Here is a 27,883-nt window from a genome sequence, read left to right on the forward strand (position 1 = left end):
GGGGCGGGAGCGGCGATTCCCGGCGCTCCGCCCGCCGGCGGCACAGTCCGTGCGGAGTCGAGCCGTGCTGTCCTGTGCCGTGTCGGGGATGATGAGTGCGTGAGAGCCGTAAAGCAGCGTCTGGGGCCGGGAGCACCTGCTACTTCCAGGTATAGTCTGCGGTGCGTCTGGTCGGTCCATCCATCCATCCATCCATCCATCCTTCCGTCCATCTATCTGTCTGTACATCCATCTATCTATCTATCCATCTCTGTCTTCTTTGCCACCCCCGGCAGGACGGTCTCATTCCTCCTGCTGTTTAATCTCCTTCCTGGCTACCCAGTTCTGTACGGACAGAGCTACTTTTTGGGGGGTATCAATATACTGGGGAAGACTTCAACCCAGCAGTGGTGGTGCAGTGATTGGATCCTGCTCCTTATCTCCTTCTCTATAGTAAGATAAAACAGCATCCTAAAACTGCATGATGTGATTTTTTTTTTCCGTGGTTATAATCCTTGGAGAAGCTTTCCCCGCTTTTCTTTACACCCGGTAGTTCAACTGATTGGTGGGGGTTTTTTTTTGAGTGGGAAGGATAAAAAAGCACTGATTTACCAGATTGTGTTTGTAGGGCTGAGTAAAATGGGGGTGTGGGCGGGATGTGTCTGTGTGTATGTGTGTGTTTCACTAGGCATCTGCCGAGTGTGAGTGTGATAAAACTTCAGCCTCCTGCGCTGTGTGGGGTGGCAGCAGTTCGGGGGTACGAGGCGAGTGAGGACTGTTAAGTGACCCCAATCAATGTAAAATGACCTCAAATCAGTGTTAAATGACCCAAGATCAGTGTGTCAGTCCAGACTGTAAACTAAGGCAGCCCTAACATGCAGTGCCTCCCAGTCTGCCCGTGTGTAAAGCTAAATACAACACAGGGGGATGAGGAACTCTTCCAGAGGAGTTCTCCGGAACAGAGCGGAGGAGGGCTGGCTCCTCTCAAAGGGCAAGAATGGCCTGAAAAATCAAAAGAGCCGGGAACAAAGAGGTGCTCTGTACCTCGGACGGCTATTTCTAAGGCAGGAATGTTGAGGGGGCTGCTTTCAGTGAGATTAGCGCCTTGGTGGGCTGAGATGTCATCTGTGCCATCTGTGACAAACTGGGACTTGGGCAGGCAGGACTGGGTCTCCAGGCTGTCTGTTTTGAAAGCTGAGAAGAGCTTTTTGAAGTACGGCTTCCTCAGGCTTATCTTAGGGCTTCCAAATGAGATGCCTTGGAGAGAGGCTGTTAATCAGCTGAAAATCAATGCTAAATATACTCAAGACATGTAGCTAACTGATGAGCTGTACCGAGAGAACTGAGACCAAGCTCTGATTTTGGATAAGCTGAGCCCAAGCTCTGATTTTGGATCTGCAGTGGGGATATCACTCCTTTGAACAGCAGGACTGAAACGGGCCGCTGTAGGATTTGTTAAATCTTTGTAAAAGAAGAAAGAAATTACTGATTTAGCAGGGGTTAAGCCCACAGCTGTGCCCCGCACTGAGTGAAAGGCTTTTTTTGTGTGGTGTGCTGAATCCCTGTTGGTTTGCATTCTTTGTGGTTTCTTTCTGCCGAGGTTTTGGGGGACAGCTCTGTGTGTTGGTGGCTGTGTGTGGGTTGTGTGGGTTATCCAAACATTCCCCGGGGAGTGCGGGGTCACCGTGCCTGCTCCCGGCCTGTGCGGTGAGTGCTGGCACACTGTGACACAAGTGACAGGCACAGCGCAGCCCTGGAGCGTGATCAGTGAAGGAATATGAACTGGAAAAGCTGATAATGTGGGGCTTTACTTTTCTAACTGGGTGGTTAAAAAGTGAGGTTTTCTTGGGGTGAAGACTGGAAGGACTGTGTGTGGATGATATTGCCAGTCTGTGCTGTACATTACTGTAAGGGTTTGCTGGCATATCCCAAGGGCTCTTTGGGATAGACTGCCTGCATTTCAGGGAAGGAGGTACAATCTGTGATTGCACATACTTAAGGATTTTTTCCGAATGTTAGTAAACACACAGGTGTAGTCTGCAAGCACTGACAAGCGCCCTTTGCTTGGCACGGGTATGAAGGACTGAGCCACATCATCTAATAAACACTTTGATAGAAAATGAGCTTGTAAACAAAGCTTCCAGAGAGCATTTTGCAGCCACAGCAAGACAATACATTAGTTTACAAACAGGAGGCAAAGACTCCAGCTGAAAGCTGTTGCTAATTTCTCCTCTGTTCTAGCTGCTGTAAGAAGTGGTATTAAAAAACTAAATTGCTACTGTGAGGAACCTGAAGGGGTGGCATTTAGTATGGCTGTATTTTTAAATAGAAAATGTGCAGGATCATGACAACAATCCAGCTCACTCTCCCTAGGCAGCTCCAGAATAGCACCGAATGACTCAGATCCATGCATTCTGGCTATTTTGGGTTTGATTCATCAAAATGCATCTTCTCCCCAGAATAAAATGTTGCCCAGGTCACCTGCCCTTCCCATGGGGTCAGGTACTCTGCCTGCTTCTGGTCACACCTGGAAATAGGGCCAGAAATGCCAGGTAACACACCTGCAGAGAGGAGCCTGGGAGCTGTGAGACCTTCGGATTCATGAGGAGTAAGACAGAGGATAAATAAGCTTGAGTCAGCCTGGGGAGTGGGGTATTCTGTGAGGTAATTGCTCTCATTGATACAGGGCCAGGTGCTTTCTGCATGAATGTAGCGTGCTGAACTGACTGTACTTGTCCATCAGGACTAGAGCTGATCCTCCCTTAAACATCCTGCAGGGGTTCAGGCGCTGTTAGGCCACGTTTGTAATGATCTTTTCACAGCCCAGCGTGGTGTCCATTTGCTCAATATCATACCTACTGGGTGGTGACTTAATAGCTGTAATTGTTGCGGGGCAAGGAGCGTTTGGCCATCGATTGCACAGCCCAGGGGTCCACCCTGAGTCGGGCACGGGAACTGCTGCTGGTCCCGAAGGCTGGCACAAACCAGGCTGCTGTGGCCCTGCCCAGACTGGGGAAAAACATCTTTGCAGTCATTTTGGCTATAAGACACTTCTCTTTGATTTCCCAAGGAGTCAGGCAAGCTGATTGCAGATTACTGTTTACAAGTCCTCTGAACCTCAGACCCTGCTCTGTTCTAGAAGCCTCAGGCGGATACCTAGCCCAGATATAAATGGGTGAGAGGCAAGTGTAGCTGGTGCAGATACAAAAGTATACTTCCTCTCTTAGCTGACAAAGTGCAGCCATCCATTTTTATCTTCAATCTAGATACTGGAAAGTGTATTTTTGTTGCTGTTGTGGTGATGGTAGGGTGATCAGTAAATACTTTGACTGAAGTATTTCTGTTGCAAGAACTGTGAATATACTGCTTTCAACCTGCTGTATATTGAAGTGTCAGTGAAAATTCTGTACTGCTCATGGAGACATAAGGACTCCTGGGGAAAAAAAGATCATATGAATTGTTTGCCCTAAAACCAGCATTTTTTCTGCATCATCTAAATGGCGGAGACATCTGGAAATGAGGTTTTAGAAACAGTTTAGAAACAGTTAAATGAAATTTAGTACTGTTATTTAACACTGCAGCACCTTGCTGTTGTAAATTATAACTTGGCTGCCTATTATGATTACAAAAGAGAAAGGTGTTTTCTTTTGAAGTGTACTGTAGGTAGCACCAAAAGGCTAAGCATGGGTGTCTGCAGAGACTTTTTGGGATTCAGAAGATATCTTGCTTTGATGAGGTTGAAGAAGGAACCATGTCAAGAGAGCTTCATGCTTAAGGCTAGTACCATGCTCCTGGCAATAATATAAGATACACCTTCTGTACACCTTTTGAAAAAAGATCTTAGTGCTTAATGAAAGGAAATAACCCCATACTTATCCCTCTTTGTACTGTCAAGCAGAGGAATGCAGTAATGAGAAACTGACTAAAGCCACGTGAGGAGCTTGTAGCAGAGTCAGAAGCAGATCCAAACTACCAGGTGCCAGGTCTAAGCATTGAAATACTGCCATAATAATTCTGTTTTCTGTGGATAGATATGGGAACAGCTCATGATGAAGCTGGTTATCACTCTGAAATGGTCCTGAATGTGCTTAGCTGCTGCCCATGCAGATAGAGAAGGTGGATCTTCTGGCTTGGAGGACCTGGGGTGGGTGAGGATTACATCCCTGTCACATCCCAGGGTTCACATCCCTGCCACATGGAATGGATCACACTCCCCAAGGTCAGTGAAAGTCTAATACCACAGTGATTCTCTTCTGGTGGTAGAATAGGGGAATCTGCTCCCATCTCTGTTGAAAACATCAAATTTCAGTTTTGTCAGCTTGAAGTATGCAGGAGGCACAAAGCCTGCTACAGAAATGATGCAGAGTGCAGAGCTCTGTAGATACAGAGCTACAGGACTCATGTCAGAGTTCTGATTCACTAGGGGGGTAGCATAGCATGGTGGCATCACAGGCCCCATCTGTCCACCCCACCCCACACCCCATTCCTGGACATCTCAGGCACCGTGAATCAGCTGCTGAATCACTGGTTTTACAGTGTGATGTTTTGGAATAAAGCATCACTGCTGTTCCCTTGCCTTCACACTCCTGACCTCAGAGCTGCAGCAGCCCATCAGCTGAGTGAGGAGCAGCATCCCAGCTGCCCCTCAGTGGTGCGGGAGCCAGGCTGGTGAGCTCCTCCAGGCTCTGGAGCTCTTCTGCATCCTGCTGGTGGATGGCAGCCCTGACAAACCAGTCTGCAGCTGGCTGAGCAGAGAGGTGAGGTTTTAGTGTTTTAAGGCTGTATTTTTTAGTGTTTTAAGCTGTAATATTTAAGAGCAAATGGCAAAACTGTTCTGTGCTTCACTGGGTCCAATAAGGGGAATGCTTTGCTTCTAAAATCCCCACCCTGCTTCAGTAAGGTGAAGAACTGGAAGGCTCTAGTAGCATTTTTGCTTTCAGTCCAGCTGTCAGCTCAGAAATTTTGGTAGAAAAGAGTAGCTATGTGTATTGTCTGTATTTTAACATGGGAGGTGTTTCATTGAATCCTTTGGCTGGCCTAAAGACTCTTGTGCATATTTTTCCTTTTCATTCATTCTGTAAATCCCTTAAGTTTAAAAGAGTCGCTATGGAGCATGCAATGGACTGAACTTTTCTAGAATCTCTTGTGCCTTCTGACATTTAATTACTGCTGTGCTAATTCATCATGTCACTTTATGTTATATACTTATACTGTTTATTCATGTTTTGAACTTCTTTTCTGAAACTAGGATTAGCAAAAAGATGTACAAGGTACAAAATCCCTTCACTTTTATGGGGAAAGCCTTATTTTGCATTCAAATGGTAAAAGAACAGCATCCAGATGAAGAAATTACCCATAAAATTAAAAATAACTTAAAATGAACTTAACAAAAATATTAATCAGTCACTAATGGAGCACGCTTCATATCTTTTTAAATAATTGTGGTCTCTTCAGTTTTCTCACCTACAGAAATCTCAGCAGCACTGTGGTCATAGTAAGAGACAAGGGCTTTAAGAAATTATATGTTATAGGTGTGGCATCCTTTTAGTGTCATGTGTTTCAAGACTGTTGCTTTTGTGTGTCCAGCAACACGGACAAATTGTATCATGTGTTTTGTTTGGGAGGAACACATGTCCTGTCCTCACCCTGGATTGAGTAATTTTCCTGCAGCTGGGATTTTTGCCGTGATGCAGTCTGCCTGCATGTGCTCCTCTGGCACTGCAGCAAGCTGTCACAGCCACTTCCAGCATCATTACACTCTCTCTCTCTTCCTGCCCCACTGAAGAAGAGGATGGGAAAGGATAGAAGGGGAGCTGAGTTGTGGGGCTTAAGCAGGGGACATGGATTTACAGCATATCAGCAACAAAGAGGAACTTGTTTGTTTCCTTCCCTTTTTCTATGCTTGCAGATTTGGGGAAATTCAAGCCATTCTTAAATGCCCCACAATGTTCCTAATGCTCCCAAGTAAACCCACAAATGTGTTCATGCCCATCACACCTCTGCTGTTCAGTATCCAAGGACTTTAATTTCAAGTCATTCAGGATTCACTTAATTACTGTGCCAGAGTTCTCATATGTGAGTGATCAGTCAGCAGTGCTGCATCTGACCTTCCCAAATCATCAGCAGGGTCTATTTATAGACCCAAGAAAAATGCACATTCAGGAGGAAAATGCCCCTACTTGAAATTCAGTTCCTGTTTTAATCTTTGCTTGCTGGCATTTTTCATTTTCCTTTGCAGCTTATTGTTGCCTGGGTGATTTTTGGAAAACTTTACAAAATTGTTCCTCCTCTGCTGTTTTAGTGAAAACCAAAGAGTGCTTTAAGGCTGAGTCAGGTTTCTTACATGCACCTCAGGTCTTTTCTTGCCCCACCAGCAACTGTGCAAGGTGTATTTTCTATTGTTATGGCATTGTCCAGCATGGATAGTTTTCGTCCTCTTCCTCTGGGCTGGATTCCTTATGAGAGGTTCTTAATTTTGCTCTTGATTTCAGTCTGGAAAAAGCCAATACCACTCCCCTTTTCATGTCTTGTGTGAGTAAGAAAAAATATCCTGTACTCTGCCTCTTTAAAGATGCACTTTATAAGTAATTCTAAGAAGGAACTATAACTCAGGGTTGGTGCTGAAGTCACACTCTGAGAATTGTATGGCAAATTCACCACAAAGAGTGGAAGCAAGAAGGCTTGAGCTGGGATAATTATGTGATCTTTATTTCTGCAAGACGCATGAAACACCCATCTGGGAGTTTTTCAGGTTTCTTATCTTCTCAGTAGCTTGAGCTGTAAAATTTCCCTTTACCTTTCAGTGCTAAAAATAAACAAAAAAGGCTTTGTGAGTGAAGCACACACACCAGGAAGAGCTGTGTGGAATGCCATGGGCGGCCCCTGGGTCAGGTATGCTTTTGTTTTGGGCAGCCTGGGTGGATGCCCCAAGCACTGCAGAAGGATTCCAGCTGCTCCAGTCACCTTTATCCAGGGCCTGGCTCCGATACCTCTACACAAACACACATGGCATGGGGAACAAACAGGGAGAGTAAGAGACATGCACATGCCTGCTTGGGTGTGATATCACTGGCATCAGTGGCTGCAGCATTGGAATGGAAGGTTCTTGGCTTTCCATGGAAGACAGGCTGGGGAGACAAGGAGGGGGTGTAAGTTTGGAGGAATATGGGGAAATTGTACAGGAGGTTAGGGATGGGGTTAAGAAAGCTAAGGACCAGTAAGGGCTTCTGTAGGCTTGTTGCTAACAAAAGAAAGAGCGGGGATAATGAGAGCCCTCTCTGGAGCTCGGCTCCTGCAGGGAGTCAGTCTTTTGTTTTGCCATACCTCAGTTTTATGATGGCATCCTTAATAACAATGGGGGATGGTAATCACCTGTTAAATGTGGTTAAGGGTTTCGGATTGTATGGGGAACAGCTCTGAGGGGATGTAATTGGGTTTCTCAAGTTTGCATCTTTTAAGGGGAGGTGTGCCTTGGGACTCAGACCATTCCTCTGCCTGAGGGATATAGTGTGGGAGAAAACTGTACCTGAAAATGTTTGGCAGTGGCTTTAAAGGCACCTTTCATGGCTACTACTGAACTTCTCAGTGGGTGCTTCTATGAAGGTTACCAGCTGTCCATATTATTGGGTTGGTTTTATGAATCTGATGTGCAGCCTGAGCTCTTCAATATAAATTAAAACAAACCAATATAACCTTCCACTGTTTATAGTAGAAAACAGATTTTTTTTTTTTTTTTTTTTTTGTTTAACATAAAGGTTTGGAAGAGCACTTGGCAGCCTTGGAAGCCACGTCTGATTCCTTTAGTTTTGCCAGACTGAAACTTGGCTCCTGCAGGAGATGGTGGGGGTTTGAGCACATCATCTTTGGCTCTCACTCCCTATTTACAGTGCTGTTCTGCGAAGGTTGAGGCTTCTTTCTTGTCAGAGGCCACTCACAGGCAGAATATGGACCCCAATGCCCAAGGTCTCCTGTTCTCCATAATGATACTAAATGCAGAAAAAAAATGTTGTATTCCTCCTTCCACAGTGCAGAGTTTTTGACTTCTCTCTGTCACAGGAGAGCATTACTGGTAAAGCCAGGAAATTATTTCATTGCTCTTTCCTTCAAGTCAGATCTTTAATAAAATTTAAAAAAAACCAACAAAACAAAGCAAAACAAAAAAATCCCACCCTTTTCACTCTTGGGGAAAAAAAATAAAGAGAGAAGAGATAAATGGCGTTCCATGTGATTGCTAGCCAAATGTTTCCAAAGGCCAGTTAAAAAGTTCCAGTTTTTAACTCCCAGAACATTTTTCATTGGAATAATATTTGTCTTTTTTCCCAATTCCTGCTTGTCAGATCTTACCCTGCTGTGCTTTGTCAACAATATTTTTAGGTTCCAAGATACCTGTGCTCTATATGCCACGGATTTGTGGACCATTATCTGCTCTGTAACCAAATTTCAGCTCCACTCAAGTTATTCTGAAGGCAGGGTTCAGCTGAAGCTTTAGCTAAAGAAGCTTCTAATTAGAATTAAGCATGCTGCTTTGTGCCTCCACCTCCAAATAAAATACAGCAGAGGAGTCAAAGTCAGGATAATAAAGGAGTCATGCTGGAAAAGCACATGTGTTGTATGAATCACCCCGTTGGCTACGCTATATTTATCTCTGTCACACTTTGCTATCGGCCCTTTTCATCGCATGGGGAACGTGTCTTGTGTGCTGCTCACTTCCAAGTGAATCCCAGATCTGACCACACAGCATCACCACAGCTTGGTGTCTCACTGAGGCAGGACTGAGCCCTCTCTGTCCAGCAGCTTCCAGAAACAGATAGCAAACAAGTGAGACAGTATGTGCCCTTTGGGGACAGACTTTTGAGAATTTTATTTCATGGTTACAAATTAATGGCCTGATGATTTTTTCTTTTCTGTTGATGAGGCCCTAGGAGACTGTGTCTTCAACCTGCCTGATTTGTGTTTGAGAGGATTGCATGAAATCAAAACTAATTGCTGGCTAGTCTGGCTAAATCCCCTGCACATTCCAGGCTCACCCTGAATCAGGCTGGTTTGGTTAGTATGAGATCTGGGTTGGAACAACTACTCACCTTGGTTTTTTACAAGGGCTAATATTGGTTTCAAGTTGTTTTGCAGATGCAGACTAGCCTTTCTCATTTCCCTGTGGAGTAAGACCTTGGAGCCACAGTGCTGCAAGTGTTTGGTGGGTTGCAGTGTTTACACACTGTTCGCTACCACTTGCATTTTGACTGAGTAGACTGCACTACAGTAGCTGAAAAAAAATCTGAATTTTGGTGCAAACAGGGCATCTTTCAGTGTCAGTGGGCTGAAGAATATTTTGGAGTTGGTTCAAGTCTGTGGCTTTTCATGCAGGATATGAAAACCTAGAAAACACTGCAGAAGGTTCCTGTCAGCTCCTCAGTAAAGTTTTGTTCCTTAAACTGGATTAGCCTTGCAAAGAACCTGAAGGACCAGGAGTCTTTTTGGATCAGGATGCTTTATTGCTGCACAGCCTGGCCATGATAGGCTTGCACTTCACCTGCCCAGTAACTTGAACTCCCTTGTACAGGAACCCAGTTAAGTTCAGCCCTGCGCTTTACACTGTGGCATGTGTTTTTACTTTGTTCTTCTCCCAGTTCGTCAGGCTGAATGGAATTGAAATGCTGGTTGAACAGCTGCATAGAGTGTCTGATGTCACTTTTCAGGCACTGAGACTTTCCAGTCTTTCCCATTTTGATGCAGATATCTTTTGGCACCTCTCAAGGTGGAATTAGCACAGGTCCTGTAGGCCAGGAGGCTCTCTCCACTGTCCTTCTCTGCCTTTGTTTTTGGCTTTCTTTTGCTGTTTATTTACTGAACCACTCAGGCTTGTGCTGGTTTGAATGTCTGCATTGTCTGGACACACTGCCAGCAGCAGCAGCAAGTCTGTGTAGTGCTCCAGGTCCAAGCTAAGGAATCTGGCTAATAACTTAATAGCTTCTCATCTGCACCGAGCTCACTCTGAAAAGTGCTTTATTGTGGGCAGGGGAGCACACAGATGGCAGCACTCTATTTGTCTCCAGGCTGTCACATCACTAGTTGTTCTCAAAACGGGGTGCCTTCACAGGCTGGTGTTCACTGGGGCCTGTGGCATTAAAGAGCCTTTTCCCCAAATAGGGTTTGATACAATGGGGAGAAAAGAAACAGCATCTGCTCTTACAATGATGGCTCAGAGGCATTAATGCTTTTCTTATGCACATGTCGACACATGAGCACAGCAGCCTGTGGATATTGTGTTCTCAGTTTGATCTCCCTTGCCTTGAAGTTGTGGGTAGGGTTGGAAACAGAGTGCCATCCATCTCCTTTTTCAGTTTGTCTGTCTCTCCCTGAATGCCCATCAGCACCCAGTAACTCTTGGGTTCTCTAGCTGGTCAGAGTGACCCCAAGATACTTTAAAATGTCTCTTTTCCCAGCTGAGAGATCGAAGAAGGAGTCAGAATTCCTCAGTTCTCATTCTCAAGGTTGTTTATTGTTTCTTATCTATAAAATTCTTTCTCCTGGCCTGCCAAGGTCTGCTCAGCAAGACAGTCAGAGGCACTCTGCCTGCCTCAGGGCAGTGTTATCTTTTTATACTAAAAACTATGTGTACAATATTTACAATTACTTCCCAATACCTATCATCTATGTTAGTGAGCTTCTACTCTAAACCAATCTAAAAGTGCCAACATCACAGCAGAATATGGAGGCCAAGAAGGAGAAAGGCTGGACACGCCCAGATCCCTCCATCTTGCCCCCTTAACCCCCATTCTAAAAACCCCAAAAATATCTATTTTTTACCCTGTGATAAATTCACTATCATTCTACTTAAACTGTCGTGGCTTGTAATTCTTCATATAAAGGTTGGTAATTGTTTTTTCCAAGGGCTAAATCAAAGGCACGGGTGTCTTGGGTTCCGTGCCAAGGTCTCTGGGCCCCCTGGGCAGGGGCTCAAGCCCTCCAGGGCAGCCAGAGGAATTTCCTGGGTTCCCACAAGTAACTGCTGCAGTAGAACCAAACCAGCATGTTTGGGGTTAAAACTGGGCACAAACTTAGCTTCCCATCGATGCTATAAAACCTAAGTTCCTTAAACTGACAAGAGCTGCTACTCCCAGAAAGCAGGGAAGGAGGGAGAAGGAAGGAGTTTATAACTCCACACTCAAGCAATCAGAGAGATTTTATCTTTTGGCCTTTTCAGATATTGCATTACCAGAAGAGCTCCTGAGTGGTCCTGGCCCCCTTGCTGCCCACCCACTGCTCTGAGTGACTAAACAGCCTGCAGCACTGACTGATCTTTTCTTTGGAAAGACATTTTGATATTTTGATTCCACAGGCACTGAGATGCAAACTGATGAGTAATTGCTTTATTTTTCCTAAAGCTGGGAAACACAGGGCTAGATATTTTCACATTTTCACAGAATCTGGGGAGAAGGTTTAACAAAACTCTGAATCTGGTTTCATCTTTTGTTTCATTGGTGAACTTGGACAGCAGTGGTAAGCAAGTATGCCCAGGCAAGTTTTTCCAAATTTCTGTAGAGCCACTCAGAGGGTAGGTGGAGGCAGATGCACTGAAGCATCAGGCTTTAGCCTGGGTCACGCCTGTCACAGTGTTATTGGGAAAACCAAGCACCAATTTGCCAGGGTGGAGTTGGGAAATGGGAGGTTTGGGATTGCAGTTACATGGCTGTCGTGTTGCATAAAGGAGACTGTCCTCTCACATGACTTTTCCAGGGCTTCACTTCAGTCTCTCTCCTTCTGCACTGGCACTGGGAAGTGTGTCAGCCTGGGACAGCCTGAGCCTGCTTCCCCTCAGAGTGCTGCTCTTATGGAGTTGCTTTCAGGATTTGACCAAAGTGAACGTTGTACCACATCCCCAAAAGCTTTATAGAAAGTCTGAGTTCCCAAAACCTGTTAGGATTTTTGTACCTCCTTCTAACTCTTAGCCTGGACATCTTATCTGTCATTTAATAAGGAAACAGCAAGATAGGAAAGAAGCACCTGGCAATTGTGACAGGCAGTGGTGAAAGCCTTTCCTGAGGGGCCTGCACAGGCTTGAAAACAGTGCAGTCTTTACTGTGTGCAAGTAACCCATGACGTGACACTGAGGGTTTTTTTCTAGTGCTGTATTATCTCTGGGAGATAGAAAACCCCTTACATTGTACCTTCCCTGAATTATCCCTTATCTCTTTTGTGTGTCTCCCCAGGGCAAGATGCCACAGACACCTCCCTTTGCAGCCATGTTTGACAGCAGCAGCTACAACAAGAACCTGTATCAGTCAAAAGAGGACAACTGTGGAGGGCTCTATTACCATGACAACAATCTCCTGTCGGGCTCTCTGGAAGCTCTGATCCAGCACCTGGTACCCAACGTGGATTACTATCCTGATGTAAGTTAACTGTGTGGCCAGGCCTGATGTGTCTCCTGAAGGGAAACATGCAGCAAGAGCAGATTGTGTCCCATTCATGGCTGAAGAAGGGGTTCAGCTGGCTGACCAGCAGTGATAACATGTGCTTTACCTGAGTGCATCCTGCAATAACTCACCCAGCCTAGGAAGTCCAAAGCTTTATTACTCCTGTTGTATGGTGAGCAACTTGTGACTCATTTATAAAGCACACACCTAGACTGGCTTATTGCCTGATGGACTGTGTGTACCATTAACCCCCAAAAATGCTGCCAGGCAAGCTGAGGAGGAAGGCATGACCACCATTGTGACAGAATGAAAGTATTTATTGCAAAACCGAGTGGTTTTAGTGCATATTTCCCATTGTTCGTGTGAGGTCGACATGTACTTGCAATGAGCAACCAAAATGTTGAACTAGTACCACACTATTTAGGATCAGCAGAGGCTGGATGTGACAACAGGAGGTTTGTCATCTGAGAATTTTTGACTCGTGTGGGCACATCCATGCATTGAGACACTTTCTGTAATTCTTAGAAAAGAAGATAAAAAAGAATGGTATCAAAAGGTGGCAGGAAAGGGTATAATTGGTGAATGATGAAACTGCAGCTATATTTGTAAACATGCTCCTGCTGAAGACATAACTCTGCTTATATTCAGCTTCTGTTATTATCAGAGATCTGTTCACATTTCCAAGACAGGATCTTTTTTAATTTGGGTTAGAATTAACAGCAGCACATTACCTAAGCTACTGCTTAATGCTTAGTGTAAACTTCAGATATGTAGCAATTTAGACACTGTTTGGTCAAAACAGTGACCAAAGTTTCCTAGTTTCTAGGGCCAGAACATTGTAGAGTCTTTGTAGAGTGGGTGCCATGGATACTTAACTACTGGCAAAGTGGAAAGTGGAATGGATATCCTGAATATTCGTCTCACAATGAGTTCAAATCATGATACATCAAAAATCGAAGGAAAATAAGGAGCCTCCTCTTGTAACCTCAGAATCAGTTACTGATTTTTATTCTGTAAAAATAAGCTGTGTAGTTCCCTCTGCTTTCACCCAGGAGATAAAAGTTTACTGTAGAGCAGGAGAAGATGAGTTGAAATTTTGTTCTGAGTAATTTCAGATAATAAGCTTGCAATAAGGCTGTGTGCAATAGGAGAGCTAAACTACCTTTGCCCTGCCTTGTTTTGGTTTAATCTTGCATAACTTGGCTCCAGCACAAATTTGTAATATTGGTTCTGGAGCAATGATAAGCGTTAAATTAAATTATTACCTCTGTAGTAATTGCTTTTGGCAGAGCCACTTGTAGTTTTCTTCTGCAGATAGTAAAGTACAAAGAGCAGATTTTTCAGGAAGGCATTTTGAGAAAATATAAAAAATGCTGGTAATTTATGCTTTTCTCTGTCTTCCTCTTGCTCACAGAGGACGTACATCTTCACCTTCCTGCTCAGCTCCCGCCTCTTCATGCACCCGTACGAGCTCATGGCCAAGGTGTGCCAGCTGTGCACTGAACAGCAGAGGCTCAGCGAGCCTGGCCTGGACAAGGTGAGGTCCCACACTCTCAGGGACTTCCCAGCTCCCTGCCCAAACCCTGCTATTCGAGAAGGTCCTCAGTGGGATAGAACAGACTGAAAACCTGATGCAAGCAATTAGAGTTTGCCCCTTTATTCAGTGAGATTTGTGGGGAATTTCCACACTGCTCAGCCTGTCCTCCATGAGGGCTGCTGCTTCTGCTGCATTGCTTGTTTTACCAAGAGAATCTGTGAAACAGGGTCCTGAACAGACCAAAATCTGCCCTCTGAAAGTCCAAGGTAGAGGGTTTTTTTGACCCCCCCACATTAGTTCACTGAGAATCAAAAATCATTTTGTGGTCACTATGCCCAAGGCAGTCTCTGACCAGCGCATTTCACCAGCCCTTCTCTGTACACAGTTTCTCCCTATAAGGTGTAGTGCATGCAAAGGTCCTGGCACATCTGAAATTTGCCACTTTCTTTGTTGAGGGTTAGTCATAACTTATGGAAACACTAATCAATGCCTTGCACTGAGGCACTCCTGATAATGAGGGGACTAATTTCCACCCACCTGAGGCCTAATTTCAAGGTCGGCTAAACCAGTGAGAGTCTCTTCATTGGTTTCCATGGCCATTGGCTCTGGCATATAATATCCAGTGCTGAATGAAGTTAAGATTAAAATTTACCTGACATTCATACCCTTACACTCCACAGTATCCTGCAGAGCAGAATTCTGTTTCCTTTGAGCTGGATATTTCCTGCATTGCTGTTACATGTAACATTCCTCACTACCGTTTCCAAATAGAACTGGACCCAGAAAATTGCACCAAAAATCCTGCAGTTGTTGACTGAATGGACAGAGACTTTTCCTTACGATTTCCGAGATGAAAGAATGATGAGGAACTTAAAGGAGCTGGCACAAAGAATAGCCAGTGGGGATGAGGTAAGTTGCCTGCACACAAAGTTACTGGATAAAAAGGCATTCCTATTACTGCTTTGATATTGCTGTTAATAACATGGTGAGGCTCTGGGTGCTTAGGAAAACTTATTACCAAGGTGCTGGTAGGGAAAAAGTTCTGTCTGGTACCTAAGCCTAGGATGACACCACACAGCATAAGCAGATCTCCAAAGCATGGGCAAGGTTGTCTCCACCTCTAAGCCCATAACATAATCCCATTTTGTGCAGACAGACACAACTTGGTGGATGTTAGTATTTGTCATTTTACTTGGAAGAAGCTAACTGGGACAGTAGCTAAGAAATCCCTATTAATGTTGATCATTTCTTAAGTAAGGTGTGTTGGAATTGGGCCTTTGACCTGTAGGTCAATAGAAAAGTTACAGCAGGTCTGGGGAGAAATTTCCAAAACAGGAATGGACCAGAAAGTATTGTCTTGAGCTTTAAGTATCAACTCAGAGTAAGTGTGTCCTATTCCTTCCTGTGGGTGGAGCACACAAAGAAATCTCAAAATCCCACTTTTCAGATGGAAGTTCCACATGGGTATTATGAAATATTTTGATGCTTAACTGATGCCTGTCTGTTAAGTACTCAAATAAACTTGGACAAAAGCCAAGAGTTATATTTACTTAGTGGAAGGGAAATAAAAATGTTTCAGTAAGTAAATCCTGTGTAGCTGGCATAATACTGCAATTGCAAAAGACACTGGAGTGGCATTTGGAAGAACTATAAACACAAGTAGCAATTGCTAAATGGCACTCTGTTTCCAGTGTTCCTCAGGGACCAGTGTTCCTTATATAAGCTTTTAAGTAATGGTGTGGATGAGGCAGCAAACACCACATTAACAGGCGTGGATGTAAGCTGCACTCAGAGAGGGTGAGAGTGCTGCCAAAGGCCTGGAAGGGCCTTGAGCCTTGAGAGGTTGTACACAAGCATGGAAAAGAACAAACCTAAAAGCTGAACTTGGAAGCTGAAATACATTTTGATGTTGTCAAAGCGGGGCAGGACAGAAGATGGGACAAGAGAGTGAGATGTGGTAGGAAATACAAATGAAAAAAGAGACACAATTTGATGTGCAAGCTGAAGGTTGCAAGGTAGCTCCAGGGAGCTCTGGGCTGGGAAGGGGCAAAAGGATGCCCTCACTCCAGGGGGGCCGGGTTGATTTGTTTCTAGATACTCTTCATAGCAAGGTAGGAAATTGAATTTAGTTCCAGGCAAAGTAGTTGAAATTGAGGGCTCACACCCACTTGAAAAATACTCACTGGCACAAAGAGAAAGAGCTGCTTAGCCTGGAGGAAGTTGAGTTGGTGGATGGAAGAATGAAATGAGAAGAGGGAAGGGTTGTCTGCAGTGAAGTTTCTGGCACTACAGACAGTTTAAACAGTGAAATCGTCTACTGAAGGGAAAGCCAGATGTACAGAGCTGCTAGAAACCATGCAAAGGGAGCAATCTTACTCAGAGAACTATAAATCCTTACTGGCTGTAGCTTTGAGGGTTTTTGACTTTGATGTTTCCTTTAACAAGACAAGGCAACCACTGCAGTAAATTGACTTGTTTTATTGTGAACTTCTTGGAACAGTAAATGGCAACTTCCTTGACCTTGCCTTTCTACAGATCACTTGGATTTTTGTGAGTCATTACCTTAAAGGATACAAAAGAAGCAGTTTCCTATTCCTGTTCACTACAGTTCTACTTAAAGCTTTTTATTCCACTTCCTGAATTATTGTACTCCAGTTCTTTTAAGAGTTGGTAGTAAGAGTACAACCAAAGCCTCTCACCACACTCACATATCTATCCTTTAAAACAACATATTTGGGAAAATCTTTGGAGAAAAGGAAAAATTCATCAGAGTAAAGGAAATATTGCTGCCTTGGACTGATCATACCATAGTTTGCAGACGATAGTTTTTAGATGATTTTTTTTTTTTGAAGCCACGTAGGTTTTGTTGTAATGGCTTTAGGATGGTATGTGGAATCTGGAAGAGTAACCCCCTTGGTTACACAGATCTATCTACTCAAGAGTTGAGTTCTGCTCCTGCTTTAAATTGTCACTCCTGGTAACTTAAATCACTACATGGAAAGGCCTACAAAGGCAAAAGAAGAGAGAGATGGTTTTATTATCTTCTCGTTTTTCTCAGATTCACTGCAAGTTTGAGCTCTAACTTTGATGAAACTGGTCGTGATTTGCTGCAGAGAATAGCAGGCCCTTTGTTTATCACTGAACGACCACGTTTTTGTTTTTTTCTGTGGTCTTAAGCAGGAGAAGATGGAGTGTTTTCATTTCTTGTATTTCCTCCTGTGGTGGTTGGTGCTTTTCAGGGAGTGGATTGAACACATTTTTTCTTTGAGCTGACTGGGTCAATATTGAACCTGTGAGACAATCACTGCTTAAACCCTCAGCTGGATTCCTTTTGGTCTGATGAGATGTTGATATTACAAATTCACATAATAGAGCTTACCTTGACAAGAGACACAGGTATCAGCATCCATCTGCTGTGGTGTTGTGCAGACTTTAGTGCTGTATTCTCCCATTTTGGAAGTGCTTTCTGACAGTGTGGTGTTTAACAGATGTACAGGAAGAGCGTGCAGCAGCTCCTTCAGACCCTGCTGCGGAAGCTGGCCGCCGTGACCCAGTACGAGGAGGTGCTGGCCAAAATCGATGCCTCCACATCCACAGATCGCCTCACACTCCTGAAGACCAAGCCCCAGTCCGTGCAGAGGGACATAATCACAGTCTGCAATGATCCCTATGTGTTAGCTCAGCAGCTGACACACATAGAGCTCGTGAGTTGTTACCCTCCCAGGGATGACTTCGTCCCTCCCCTCTTTTTGAAGTGCAGGTTAACAGGGGATATGACCTGGCTGCTTCTGTGCTTTGTTTAGGAGAGACTCAATTATATTGGACCAGAAGAATTTATCCAGGCATTTGTGCAAAAGGATCCTTTGAATAATGACAAGGTAATGGGAGCAGATCTGGAGCAGCTCTGAAATGCATCATTTACCATCAGGTGCACCATGAGCTGGGAGTGAGGTCCAGCAATAAATGAGGACCAGTAGAAAAGCTTTAGTATTCCCATTAAACATTTTGTTAATGTTTTTTTTTTCTTTCTGGAGTGCAACTCCTGACGCTCAAGAACTCAGCCAACAAATTGACTTAAATGAACACATTTCCTGGGTTTTCTGACTTAAGCTCAGGGAGAACTTAATCCTATGAATGTTTTCCCCAGGCCATTTATGTGGCCTACAGCTGGAAGAAGCCGGGTTTAACTTTGCCTTCTGCATTACTCATTTTCAACATCTGTTCTTCCTTTTTAGTAAACTGAACTATTTGCAGCCAAGTGGCACATGGGGGAATTTGCAGGTAGAGCAAATAGACATAACAAAAAGACCACAGAGGGCTCTAGGTCTGTGTGAGATGGAGGGAAAATATGCAGTGTTTTTAACCAGCTATGATGGAGTTGTCATCTCTTTGAGTGCTGTTTTCAAAATGACTAAATTTTTTATGTTTTTCAAGATGACTTAACTTCTGTAAATAAACTGTGACAGAGTCAATCCATTAAAACTTGAATTATCCTTAAACTGACAAACAGAATAGAATGATGCAAGTCTACAATTTGATGTTCAGTCAGATGGTCTCTGAAATTGTTTTTCCAGATAGAGATCACTGAAACTGCTGCCTGCCCCTTTTTAGGCAGCCCTGAGATGTGGTGTGGGAATGATTCCAAGGTGATACAGCATAGCACTGCTCAGAAAAGGGATAATCCCATCAAAATGGTAGAGCTGATCTCCCAAACTTAGGATGCAGTATGTCCATTTATCATCAACAGCCAAACATAATGTGCCTGACATCTGTTTTCCTGCTGCACTTGCAGAGGGCCTAATGTTTTATCTACTCTATCAGAGGGACAGGAGTAAGGACTGAAACAGTGTGTGTATTCAAGGGAGCTTTATGCAGATATTTATCCCTGATTGTTTGCATAAGTCTGTCTTAGCTCCTTAAAGAATCCCAGTAGGACTTAAAGCATTCCACATGCCTGCTGGAGTGTTTTACTGGGCCAGCAGCTCAGGAGGAAGTTACACATGCTGGAGTAGTACCACTGCTGCTTTCCCTCTAAGGTTTTTTTGTCACTTTGGGTAATTTGAGTTATTTCTGGTTACTTGACAGTGTTTGGGAATGGCAAGGCAGAAAGCCAAAAGATCTCCCAGGGAAAAGATGAAAATGGTGCTGAAAGTTGCTATTTTATTTCTGTCTATAGAGCTGCTACAGGGAGCGAAAGAAGACTCGGAATCTTGAAGCCTATGTGGAGTGGTTTAACAGGCTCAGTTACTTGGTTGCAACAGAAATCTGCATGGTGAGCAAGGACTTTTTGTCCTGAAGGTTTTGTTTAGTTATCTAAAACTGTGAAGCCTTTTCTAGTTTGGTGCCTTTTGGACTTTCCATTCACTTGGTTCTGTAATTGTTGACATTTGGTTGCAGTCAGAGCATGTCTGAAGAGGAAATAAGTGCAGTGTTTTTAGCATTATACTGGTGCCTCAGCCTTGTTGGTGTGACAGTGGTGATTTATTCTGGGTTAGCCCTTCTTGGTACGTGAGCGTGTCTGGCCTGCTGTTCTCCTCTCTGGAAGGCCCTTGTGAATTGAGGCACATTCTCTCCTCTGGCTGACCCTCTGCTCTGCTCTGCTGCTCTTCGTATCCTTCTTCTTGGCAGAGCCTCCTTGCCTGTTGTCCTTGCTCTCTGCCTGCCCAGGGTCTGGTTTGTCCTTGCTGTCCTGAAGGCTTTTGAACACAATAGTGTAACTTATTCTACACATAGTGTGAAACTGTGCTTCATATGGAAAAGACTTTTAACAGGGGTCTTATTTCTTTGGGGATGTGTCTGAGTGCTGTTTCCTGCTGAGCATAACCCTACAAATGCATCTCTTGCAGCCTGTGAAGAAGAAGCACAGAGCAAGAGTGATAGAATATTTCATCGATGTGGCACGGGAATGTTTCAACATTGGCAACTTCAACTCCTTAATGGCTATTATTTGTAAGTATGTGTACTGAGATATTATTTTATCCCTGTTTAAATCTGGATAAAGTGCTTCACACAGAAGGCTACTGCTGAGCTTGGTCAGCAGCATGAAGTTGCTCAACACTGTTGTGGTGCTATGTGTGTAGTATAAAGTTGGTGTAAACCAAAGTTTTCTTTGCAACTCTTCAGAGACCTCAATCCCCACTTTTTAAAACCAACTTCAGTGCTAAATTGGAATAGTTACTTTCCCTGTAATATGGAGAATTGAAACGTCTTCCATCATTTCTGTCACATCCTAGTGGTTTGAAATCCACACCTCTTTATATATGGTACGAAAATACTGGGAATTTCTTTTTCATTTGAAATGTGAAAACTTCATAGTTAGGTGTAGTTTTCAATGAATTGTGTAAGAGATGGTGTTCAGAACACTGATTTGAACTTCCTGTTGTATGTATGTGTTTTATCAAATCCACATTAAATAATGTCATAGCATTTTTTTAGAGCTTTCATTCTGTAAGAGATGAAGATTTTGTTTCCAAGGTTATTTTGGAATTTAAAGAAAATAGTGACTGATTTCTTGAGTAGCTTCATTGAAAATACTTGTTATTAGTAATAGATTCTTTGCTTTGTAAATACTTACTGGTCCAAACTACCTAGAAGATTTTTTTTTTCTTTTTAATACTCCAACAATCTCTTTCTTTTATATCAAGCTGGCATGAACATGAGTCCTGTGTCTCGATTAAAGAAAACCTGGGCAAAAGTGAAGACAGCCAAATTTGATATTCTTGAGGTAAGTTTGGCTAATATTTGGACAGGAGGTTGTTAATACCATGTTACTTTAAACTGCTCAAAAATGTGAGTTTGGCTTCATTATGGCATTTAATTTAGTTTATTTGTGCTCTCAGTGAATATTGTCCATCTGATCTTTGTCAAAGATCATGCAGGTGCAGCACTATATGAGTTTGTGATTTGTCCAAGAGAATGTATTGGATCCCTTGTTGTGCTGAATAGACATTTTTAAAATAAAAAATGATCAAATGAACAGACAGAGCAATACCTCAGTCCTCTACAAAGCTGCTTTTGTGGGCTGTTCAGAAGACCTTTTCCTATTTAAGAGTTGCTCAGTCGAAAAAGGGTTGTGTGTACCTCATTATTTGCATCTTTTCATGCCTTGCAGCATCAGATGGACCCTTCCAGCAATTTTTACAATTACCGAACTGCTCTGCGTGGAGCGACTCAGAGGTCCCTGACAGCTCACAGCAACAGAGAGAAGGTGTGTTTGCAAATGAATTGGCAGTGGGCAAAAGGGAAATGTGCTTGTTAAGTTGTGTGGTAAACCTTTATCCTGGAATTCTCATTCTCAGCAACTCTACCCCTGGTTGGCTTATAAAAAGCTGCCAGATCAGTTTGGTGCTGGCTGAAAGTCCAAACATTAAATGATCACTTGAATTATTTAAGTGAAATAAGTACATTGCCTCAGCTCATTTCTGTTTGACAGACACCTGTATCTCACAAACCCATACTACAAACAGAAAGGCTTAGGGCTGACATGAAGTTGCCAGTAATTTGTTCTTAAAGCTGCTACTTGTTCTGAACTTGTAGTAATTCATGGCTTAAGGTGGAAAGGCTTTAAAACTTACTCATAAAAGGTGTTCTGAACCTCAAATCTAGACAGATCTGTGGTGTCCCTTTCCTGTGTATAGTCTTTAGATGCAGAATCTCAGTGGTGGCTCTTGTGGAAGGGAAGCAAACAGCTTCCCAGCTGCTCCCCACTTGGAAGCAGTTGCTCGTCAACTCCTTATGATATTAGAACTTCATGCTGTGTTGAATAAACATGATCTTGGAGTTCATGGAATAAACTACCAGGCAGATGAAGTAAATGCACGTGCAGGCTGCTGATCTATACTGTTGTTATACATGCAGTGTCTTTCTGAGTCCTCAGGATCTGTTCACATACCATTCAAAGTACCAGAAGTCTATATATAAGAGGCTTACTTCTTTTCAGAGAAAAGTCAGTTTTAAGACTTCAAAAAAAAAAAAATATTGAAATATGGCACAGTGAAGTGTTCTGTGGAAATAATAAGTGGTATTTGTTTTATCCCCGGTTGTAACAAGAATGTGTAGCTGTGAAAACTTCCATAGGATGAAAATTAAAATAGAGCCATTTTAAGAAAGTAAAATTCTCCAGCATTATCCAAAGAAAATTCTTTGTTCAGTTGGCAGGAAATGCCTCACTTTAAGGCAATCAGTACCAAGGCTCCATGATTTGCATGAGTTCAGGGAATTGTAGCTCAAACCATTTGTGCTGCTACCCCAATATTCCCTGCCATGCTTCAATGGACATCTCCCCTCATTTACCAAGTCAGTCCTATCAAGAGGGAAGCTACACTATGAGATACTCTGCAGGAATTATGTGTAAGAAGTAGGTGCCTCTGACCATTTATCTTCTGGACTCTGCAAGGAAGAAGGAAAAAAATGAAAACAAGAAGGACACGACATAGAAATGGAGGACTTCATGGAGACACTTGTATTTTAAAATGTAATGAATGCACAGTTTTTGTGTAAAGATGTAGAATCCTTAGTAGTCCTTCTGTATTGTGCTTACCTTTTTTATCACCTGACTTCCTTTCATTTTTCTCTGTAGACCATTGTGTCTTGATTCAGGACCAGACTGACGATAATTCTGCTCTCTCCCTAGATCGTGATACCTTTCTTCAGCCTCTTGGTCAAAGATATTTACTTCCTCAACGAGGGTTGTGCCAATCGCCTTCCCAATGGCCATGTCAATTTTGAGGTAAGGGGAGCACTGAGTGTGGTTTTAGTGCAGGCTCAGCCCCTTTAACAGAAAACTAAAGCAGATCACTGTCCAATTTCCACTGGGTTCTGGGAGAGCAAACATAGACTGGAATTTGAGTATATGTGTAACTTCTCAAGAGAGCTGGGAGGTAGTCAGGAAAAAGCAGTTTTCTCAAAGATGGAATGTTTATAGAAACTTTCAACATTCCCAGGTTTTTTAGTGGGGGAAAAAAAGTCAGAACTTCTTTCCCATGCTCAAATTCATCTCAGCATTTCAGTTCGCAGGTTTATTATAGTTAATGACAAAATGTTCAAGTGTGGTATTTTCAGGGTCCCCCATCAAAAGGAGGAAATGATGAATCTGACTCTATGTTCTTAGAAGGCTAATTTATTATATTATATTAAAAATGCTGTACTAAACTATATTAAAGAATAGAGAAATGATACTTACAGAAGGCTGAAAGATAATAATGAAAACTCATTACTCCCTCCAGAGTCCAACACAGCCTGACTGTGATTGGTCATTAAGTCAAAACAATTCACATGAAACCAATCAAACAATGACCTGTTGGTAAACAATCTCCAAACACATTCCAAAGCAGCAAAACACAGGAGAAGCAAATCAGATAATTATTGTTTTCATTTTTCTCTGAGGCTTCTCAGCTTCCCAGGGGAAGAATCCTGGGCAAAGAGATTTTTCCAGAAAATATGATGGTGACATTCAAATTAGTATTTTAGGGCTTTATCTTTTAATTCCTCACATAAAAAGCAAGTTCTTCCTTTATCAAGATATATATAGGTAGCATTTTCATGCATGCAAGTCCCAGATTGTCTCTGAAGAAATATGTGATAGAGCAGCAGCGAGGGAGTTTTGACTCTCTTGTCTTCCAGTAGTTTTTCTGCCTCTGATTTCGTGGTTATAATCTGACACAGGGGGAGTTACCCAGTGATTTGTTTCCTGGTACTTTCATTTTTCAGGAAGCCTGGGTCATCCACACAAAAGTGCAGTACATCTCAGTTATAGTCATAGGCCTGAGTTAGCCTAAAGGTTCTAAAACTGGGCTGTGCGATGCCCTTTTGCTCAAGGAATCCACCTGCACTTGTGGCATGTTAAGCTTTAATTGGAAAAGCTTATCAAATAATGGCATCATTACATGGGGAGTGTTTATTTTTGACATACATTTCCAGCAAGAAAATAGAGCATTTCGTATTTGCTGACTGACAGGACACATCTGGATTTTGAAATGTCAGTATTGAGCGTCTGATGTGAAAATCTATGTATTTAATTGCAAAACAAAAAGCATAAGCATCAATGAAGTTAAAATTTGGGTATAAGGAGTATTATTAGCTCCCTGAAAGAGGAAATTAAGTGTACTACATGGTCTGCTATATTTGTATTCACAACAGCAATTTTAAGAAGTTGAAGGAGTGGGAAGTTACCATAAATTGAAACAGGAACACAAAAGTTAGAAGCTGAGTTGTTGAGTCAGATCATGTTTCAATTCTGTCTTAAAAGCCAAGGACAATCAAACAAGCCTTGGTCTCCAAACCAAGATCTCTCCTTCTTATTAAAAAAATATTCAGGATAAGCAGTGCTATTCAATGTATAGCAACCTCTTCTGCTTTGTCTTCTGACAGAAATTTTGGGAACTAGCGAAACAAGTCAGTGAATTTATGACATGGAAGCAAGTGGAGTGTCCTTTTGAAAGGGATTGGAAGATTTTGCAGTACTTGCTCTCTGTCCCAGTCTTCAGTGATGATGGTAAGGAGCTCTGGGCTTCTGCAGGGGTGGTGTCACTGACTACTGCCTAATCTCTTTCTGTGTTAATTTGTGGCTTCCTCACAGTAAGGAAAGACTGTCCTGAGGACATCTCTGTCTGGCAAGTGAAAAATGTTCCTACCTTACAAATGACAGAGAAGATAAGATTTTTCTTTTATGTGCATATAGTCTGTGAGGATCAACTTGGGTTCTGAAATAGAATGAACTAATGTGATGAGGTCCCTGTAAATGTCACATGAAATGTATTTATGTGGACTTTCAGGGTACTTTGCACTGAAGGGTGCTGCTTAAGGAAGAAAACAGGGACTTCACTGGCTGCTTACAAAGCATCATGTCCCTGGGCTCAGTTTATTTTCTCTTGAGTGCTTTCTTCTCCTCATGCTTTTGAGTTTCCACTGGTTGGTTTTTCCCCCCTCAGGGCTGTCTTTGTTCTCATGCACAGTTTGTTAGCATTGTCTGGGTGCAATTATAAGCAATGCTATACTTCCTAATGGGATTCGGAAGCCCTAAACTGAGGGATGGATAATACATGCCTGCTTCATTTAACTCAGGCTGCTTTGCAGGGAGAGCAAATTTTAAAATGCCAGTAGGCCTAACATAATGTATTTTCTTCTGATTGCAGCTCTTTACTTGGCTTCCTATGAAAGTGAAGGTCCTGAGAACCACATTGAAAAGGACAGATGGAAGACACTAAGGTTTGTGTCAGAGGTTACCCAGATCAATAAATAAACAGAATAGGATACAGAGCAAGCATCAAGCAGTTAAAACCAAATGGTGTGTTACATGTTTCAACAGATGGGGTACAGCATGGTTGTAAATCCCCCCACCCCAGTCTCTTGGATTCCTAGAAAAAATAGAACACTCAGTCTTTATGTTAAACCCTCTTGGTCCTTCTTTCCCTTGGGAAATGGGAATTAAAATAAGTAATTTAGTTTTTTAATTCCTTGTGTTACTCAGTGAAGGAAAAAAGTGCTTTCTAAACTCCAAGAAATCCCCACTTCCTCACAAGTACTATACAGAGCACTCTGGATGCCATACAGATGTTTTCACAGCTTCTGCATCCCTTTCTGCACCAGCCTTTCAGACAGGGCTGAGGTTTGCCTAAAGGTCACTCTGGGGCAAATGCATTAATGAAACCAGTTAACAATTTAGAGCTCAGGCTGGGGAAAAATATTCAGCAAAGTCGTATTTTTGGCTTTTCTTCTACTGCCGTTAGAATGCAGCCTCAGCAGCTCTTTGATTTTACCAATTGTGGCAGGATTTGTGAACCACTGAGGCTGGGGACGTAACAATTCCATCTGATTGATGCCACTCATTTTGAGGAGGAGACAAGAAGAGAGTTACATCAGGGCACAGACACTCCACAGAGTTACACAGGGTGACAAGACCTGTACCAGCTGGAATCTCAGTTTCACAGCTTCCTTATCACAGTCACTCTGGCTGAGAAGATTTACATGGTTCTATGGTTGCCTTTACCCATTTGCATTTCCCTCTGCCTTTCAGGTCAGCGCTTCTGGGCAGAGTCTAGTGCACACCCTGTCTGCTGTTGCTGTGTTACACGGATTGCCAAGGGCCATGGCTTGGTTTACTTTTCTGTGCACTGAGTGGCGCTCAGAATGATGAAAGATGTGCAGTCAGTTGCAATATTGTGGCAGCAAAGATGAAAGAAGTTAATTCAAGAACGAACAGGCGGCTTCTCCCATCTGACAGATGAGATAAAATCACAGCCCACTCATCTGGGATTCAGGCTGAAGTATTGATTGAGAATCCTTTGAAGATCTCAGATGCTGCCTATGAATCATTTCACACCTGGATGGAATATTCTTTCCTTTCCTTTTGCTGCAGCTTGCTGCTGCAAGGACTCTGCAGAGCTGCTAGAAGGACTCACAGGAGGCTACAGAGGGGAAATGTTCACCGTTCCTTTCAGTGAAACCCAAGCCTGCATTGAAGAGCTCTCATTCCTAATAAGCTGAATATACCCCAAAAGTGTGGGATTGCTAAGAAGGGAAAGGACTGGACACAAGAATTGGCTGCTGAGGAGAATTTCTCCCTACCACTGTAATGGTGGCTGGGTTTTTTGTCTTTTTCCAATGTGTTTTTGAGTTGGCTGCTGGCAGGCAAACTCATTATTATTTTAAGTTATTTAAAAAAATATAAAGTAATAAAAATCTAAGCTGTGGTAGAAAATGCACCTACTATAAAAAGGTAGTAGCTATGTAGCTCTACAACTTCTAGAGAGGCTTTTTCTTTTGTTCACTTCTTTACAACTAACACTACATGCTACAGACACACTTTTTTTACTGTGCAGTTTTCTTACTCTTGATTTTCCATACTTGACCTTCTTCTTTTATTAGGTTGAACAAGTTGACTTTTCTAGAATAGTCATTGAGAAACTGGCATAAAAACTGTTGAAATGTGAGAAATGTATGTTTTTATTCAGTAATTTTTATAACTGCCTTTTTTTTGAAAGGGTAACAGTGGAGAACACAATCCACTTTGACTGAAACAGTAAGATGCTAAAAAGAAAAAAAGAGTTTCTTCTCCACTCAATCTATGAACAAAACAGTCTTCCTGTGTGTTTGCTTTAGGGATTATGTTTATGACTGTGAAGTAGTTCACTGTGTTACACACCTAATAAGTTTGTAGTAGCTCTGAATACTTAGTCACACTTACCTATCCTAGGAGGAACCTGATTGAAAAAGAAATACAAAACTAAGCTGTAGCTGTAGATCACCCTGGATGCAAAAATCAATAAGCAAAGTACATACTTGGCAAAAAAAAAAAAAAAACTATTTGCAATTATTCTGCTGCTGTTGTTAAAAAAAAAGGAAAAAAGTAAGAATAAATATATTTATTTGTTGCACTGCATCTCTTGAGTTTTCAGGTAAGGTGGTTTTTATGTTCTGTCTGTGCCTTTTCAGGCATATATTTTTATTTTGAATTCCACTGTAACATGTTGAGGTAGCCTTTGTTAATGGGGGTACTGTCCTTAACTAAAGCTGTTTGCTGAAACAAGGCACTGGAAGTCTCTGAGTTATATATTCCACAAGGAATTCCCTTCTCACCTGGGTTTCAAGCCCTGACAGAGAAGGTTTCCTCTCCTCCTCTCCCATTCCCTGTGTTGGGCTAAAGGAGGAAGAGGCCAACTCTTGGAAGGGAGAAAACTGCTTCTGCTGTGCAAGGCTTGCCTCCCAGCTTTCATCAGGTGAGGTCTTCCCCACCCTCCCCTCTACATCCCTCCCCTGTTGTTGGGGTTTTATGTCTGGTGCTTGAGAGGGGAGTGCAAATCCCAAACCTCTGGCAAGCCAGAGCTGCTCCTTCAGCCATTATTTAACTCAGTGTTTGGTGTTAGAGCCTTGCCATGCTCTGTGCCCTCTGCTCCATCATTTGGTGCAGCCAAACCATGCTGGGCTTTAATTTTGAGCATCCCAAGCTGTGTCA

General features: G+C 42.8%; 1 protein-coding gene across 1 annotated transcript; it reads left to right on the forward strand.

The window, feature by feature from the left end:
* RASGEF1B (RasGEF domain family member 1B) lies at positions 1 to 27,310 on the forward strand. The gene is made up of 14 exons (XM_064711143.1): positions 1 to 149; positions 12,189 to 12,371; positions 13,810 to 13,932; positions 14,704 to 14,841; positions 17,421 to 17,636; positions 17,736 to 17,810; positions 19,109 to 19,204; positions 19,779 to 19,881; positions 20,577 to 20,656; positions 21,044 to 21,139; positions 22,565 to 22,660; positions 24,301 to 24,424; positions 25,065 to 25,137; positions 25,946 to 27,310. Exons 2-14 carry the CDS (start codon positions 12,195 to 12,197, stop codon positions 25,968 to 25,970), a joined length of 1,422 nt encoding a protein of 473 aa, XP_064567213.1. The 5' UTR covers positions 1 to 149; positions 12,189 to 12,194; the 3' UTR covers positions 25,971 to 27,310.
* Positions 27,311 to 27,883: the final 573 nt, after the last annotated feature.

This window comes from Zonotrichia leucophrys, chromosome 4 (genome assembly GCF_028769735.1).
Source record: "Zonotrichia leucophrys gambelii isolate GWCS_2022_RI chromosome 4, RI_Zleu_2.0, whole genome shotgun sequence".
Classification (NCBI taxonomy): domain Eukaryota; kingdom Metazoa; phylum Chordata; class Aves; order Passeriformes; family Passerellidae; genus Zonotrichia; species Zonotrichia leucophrys.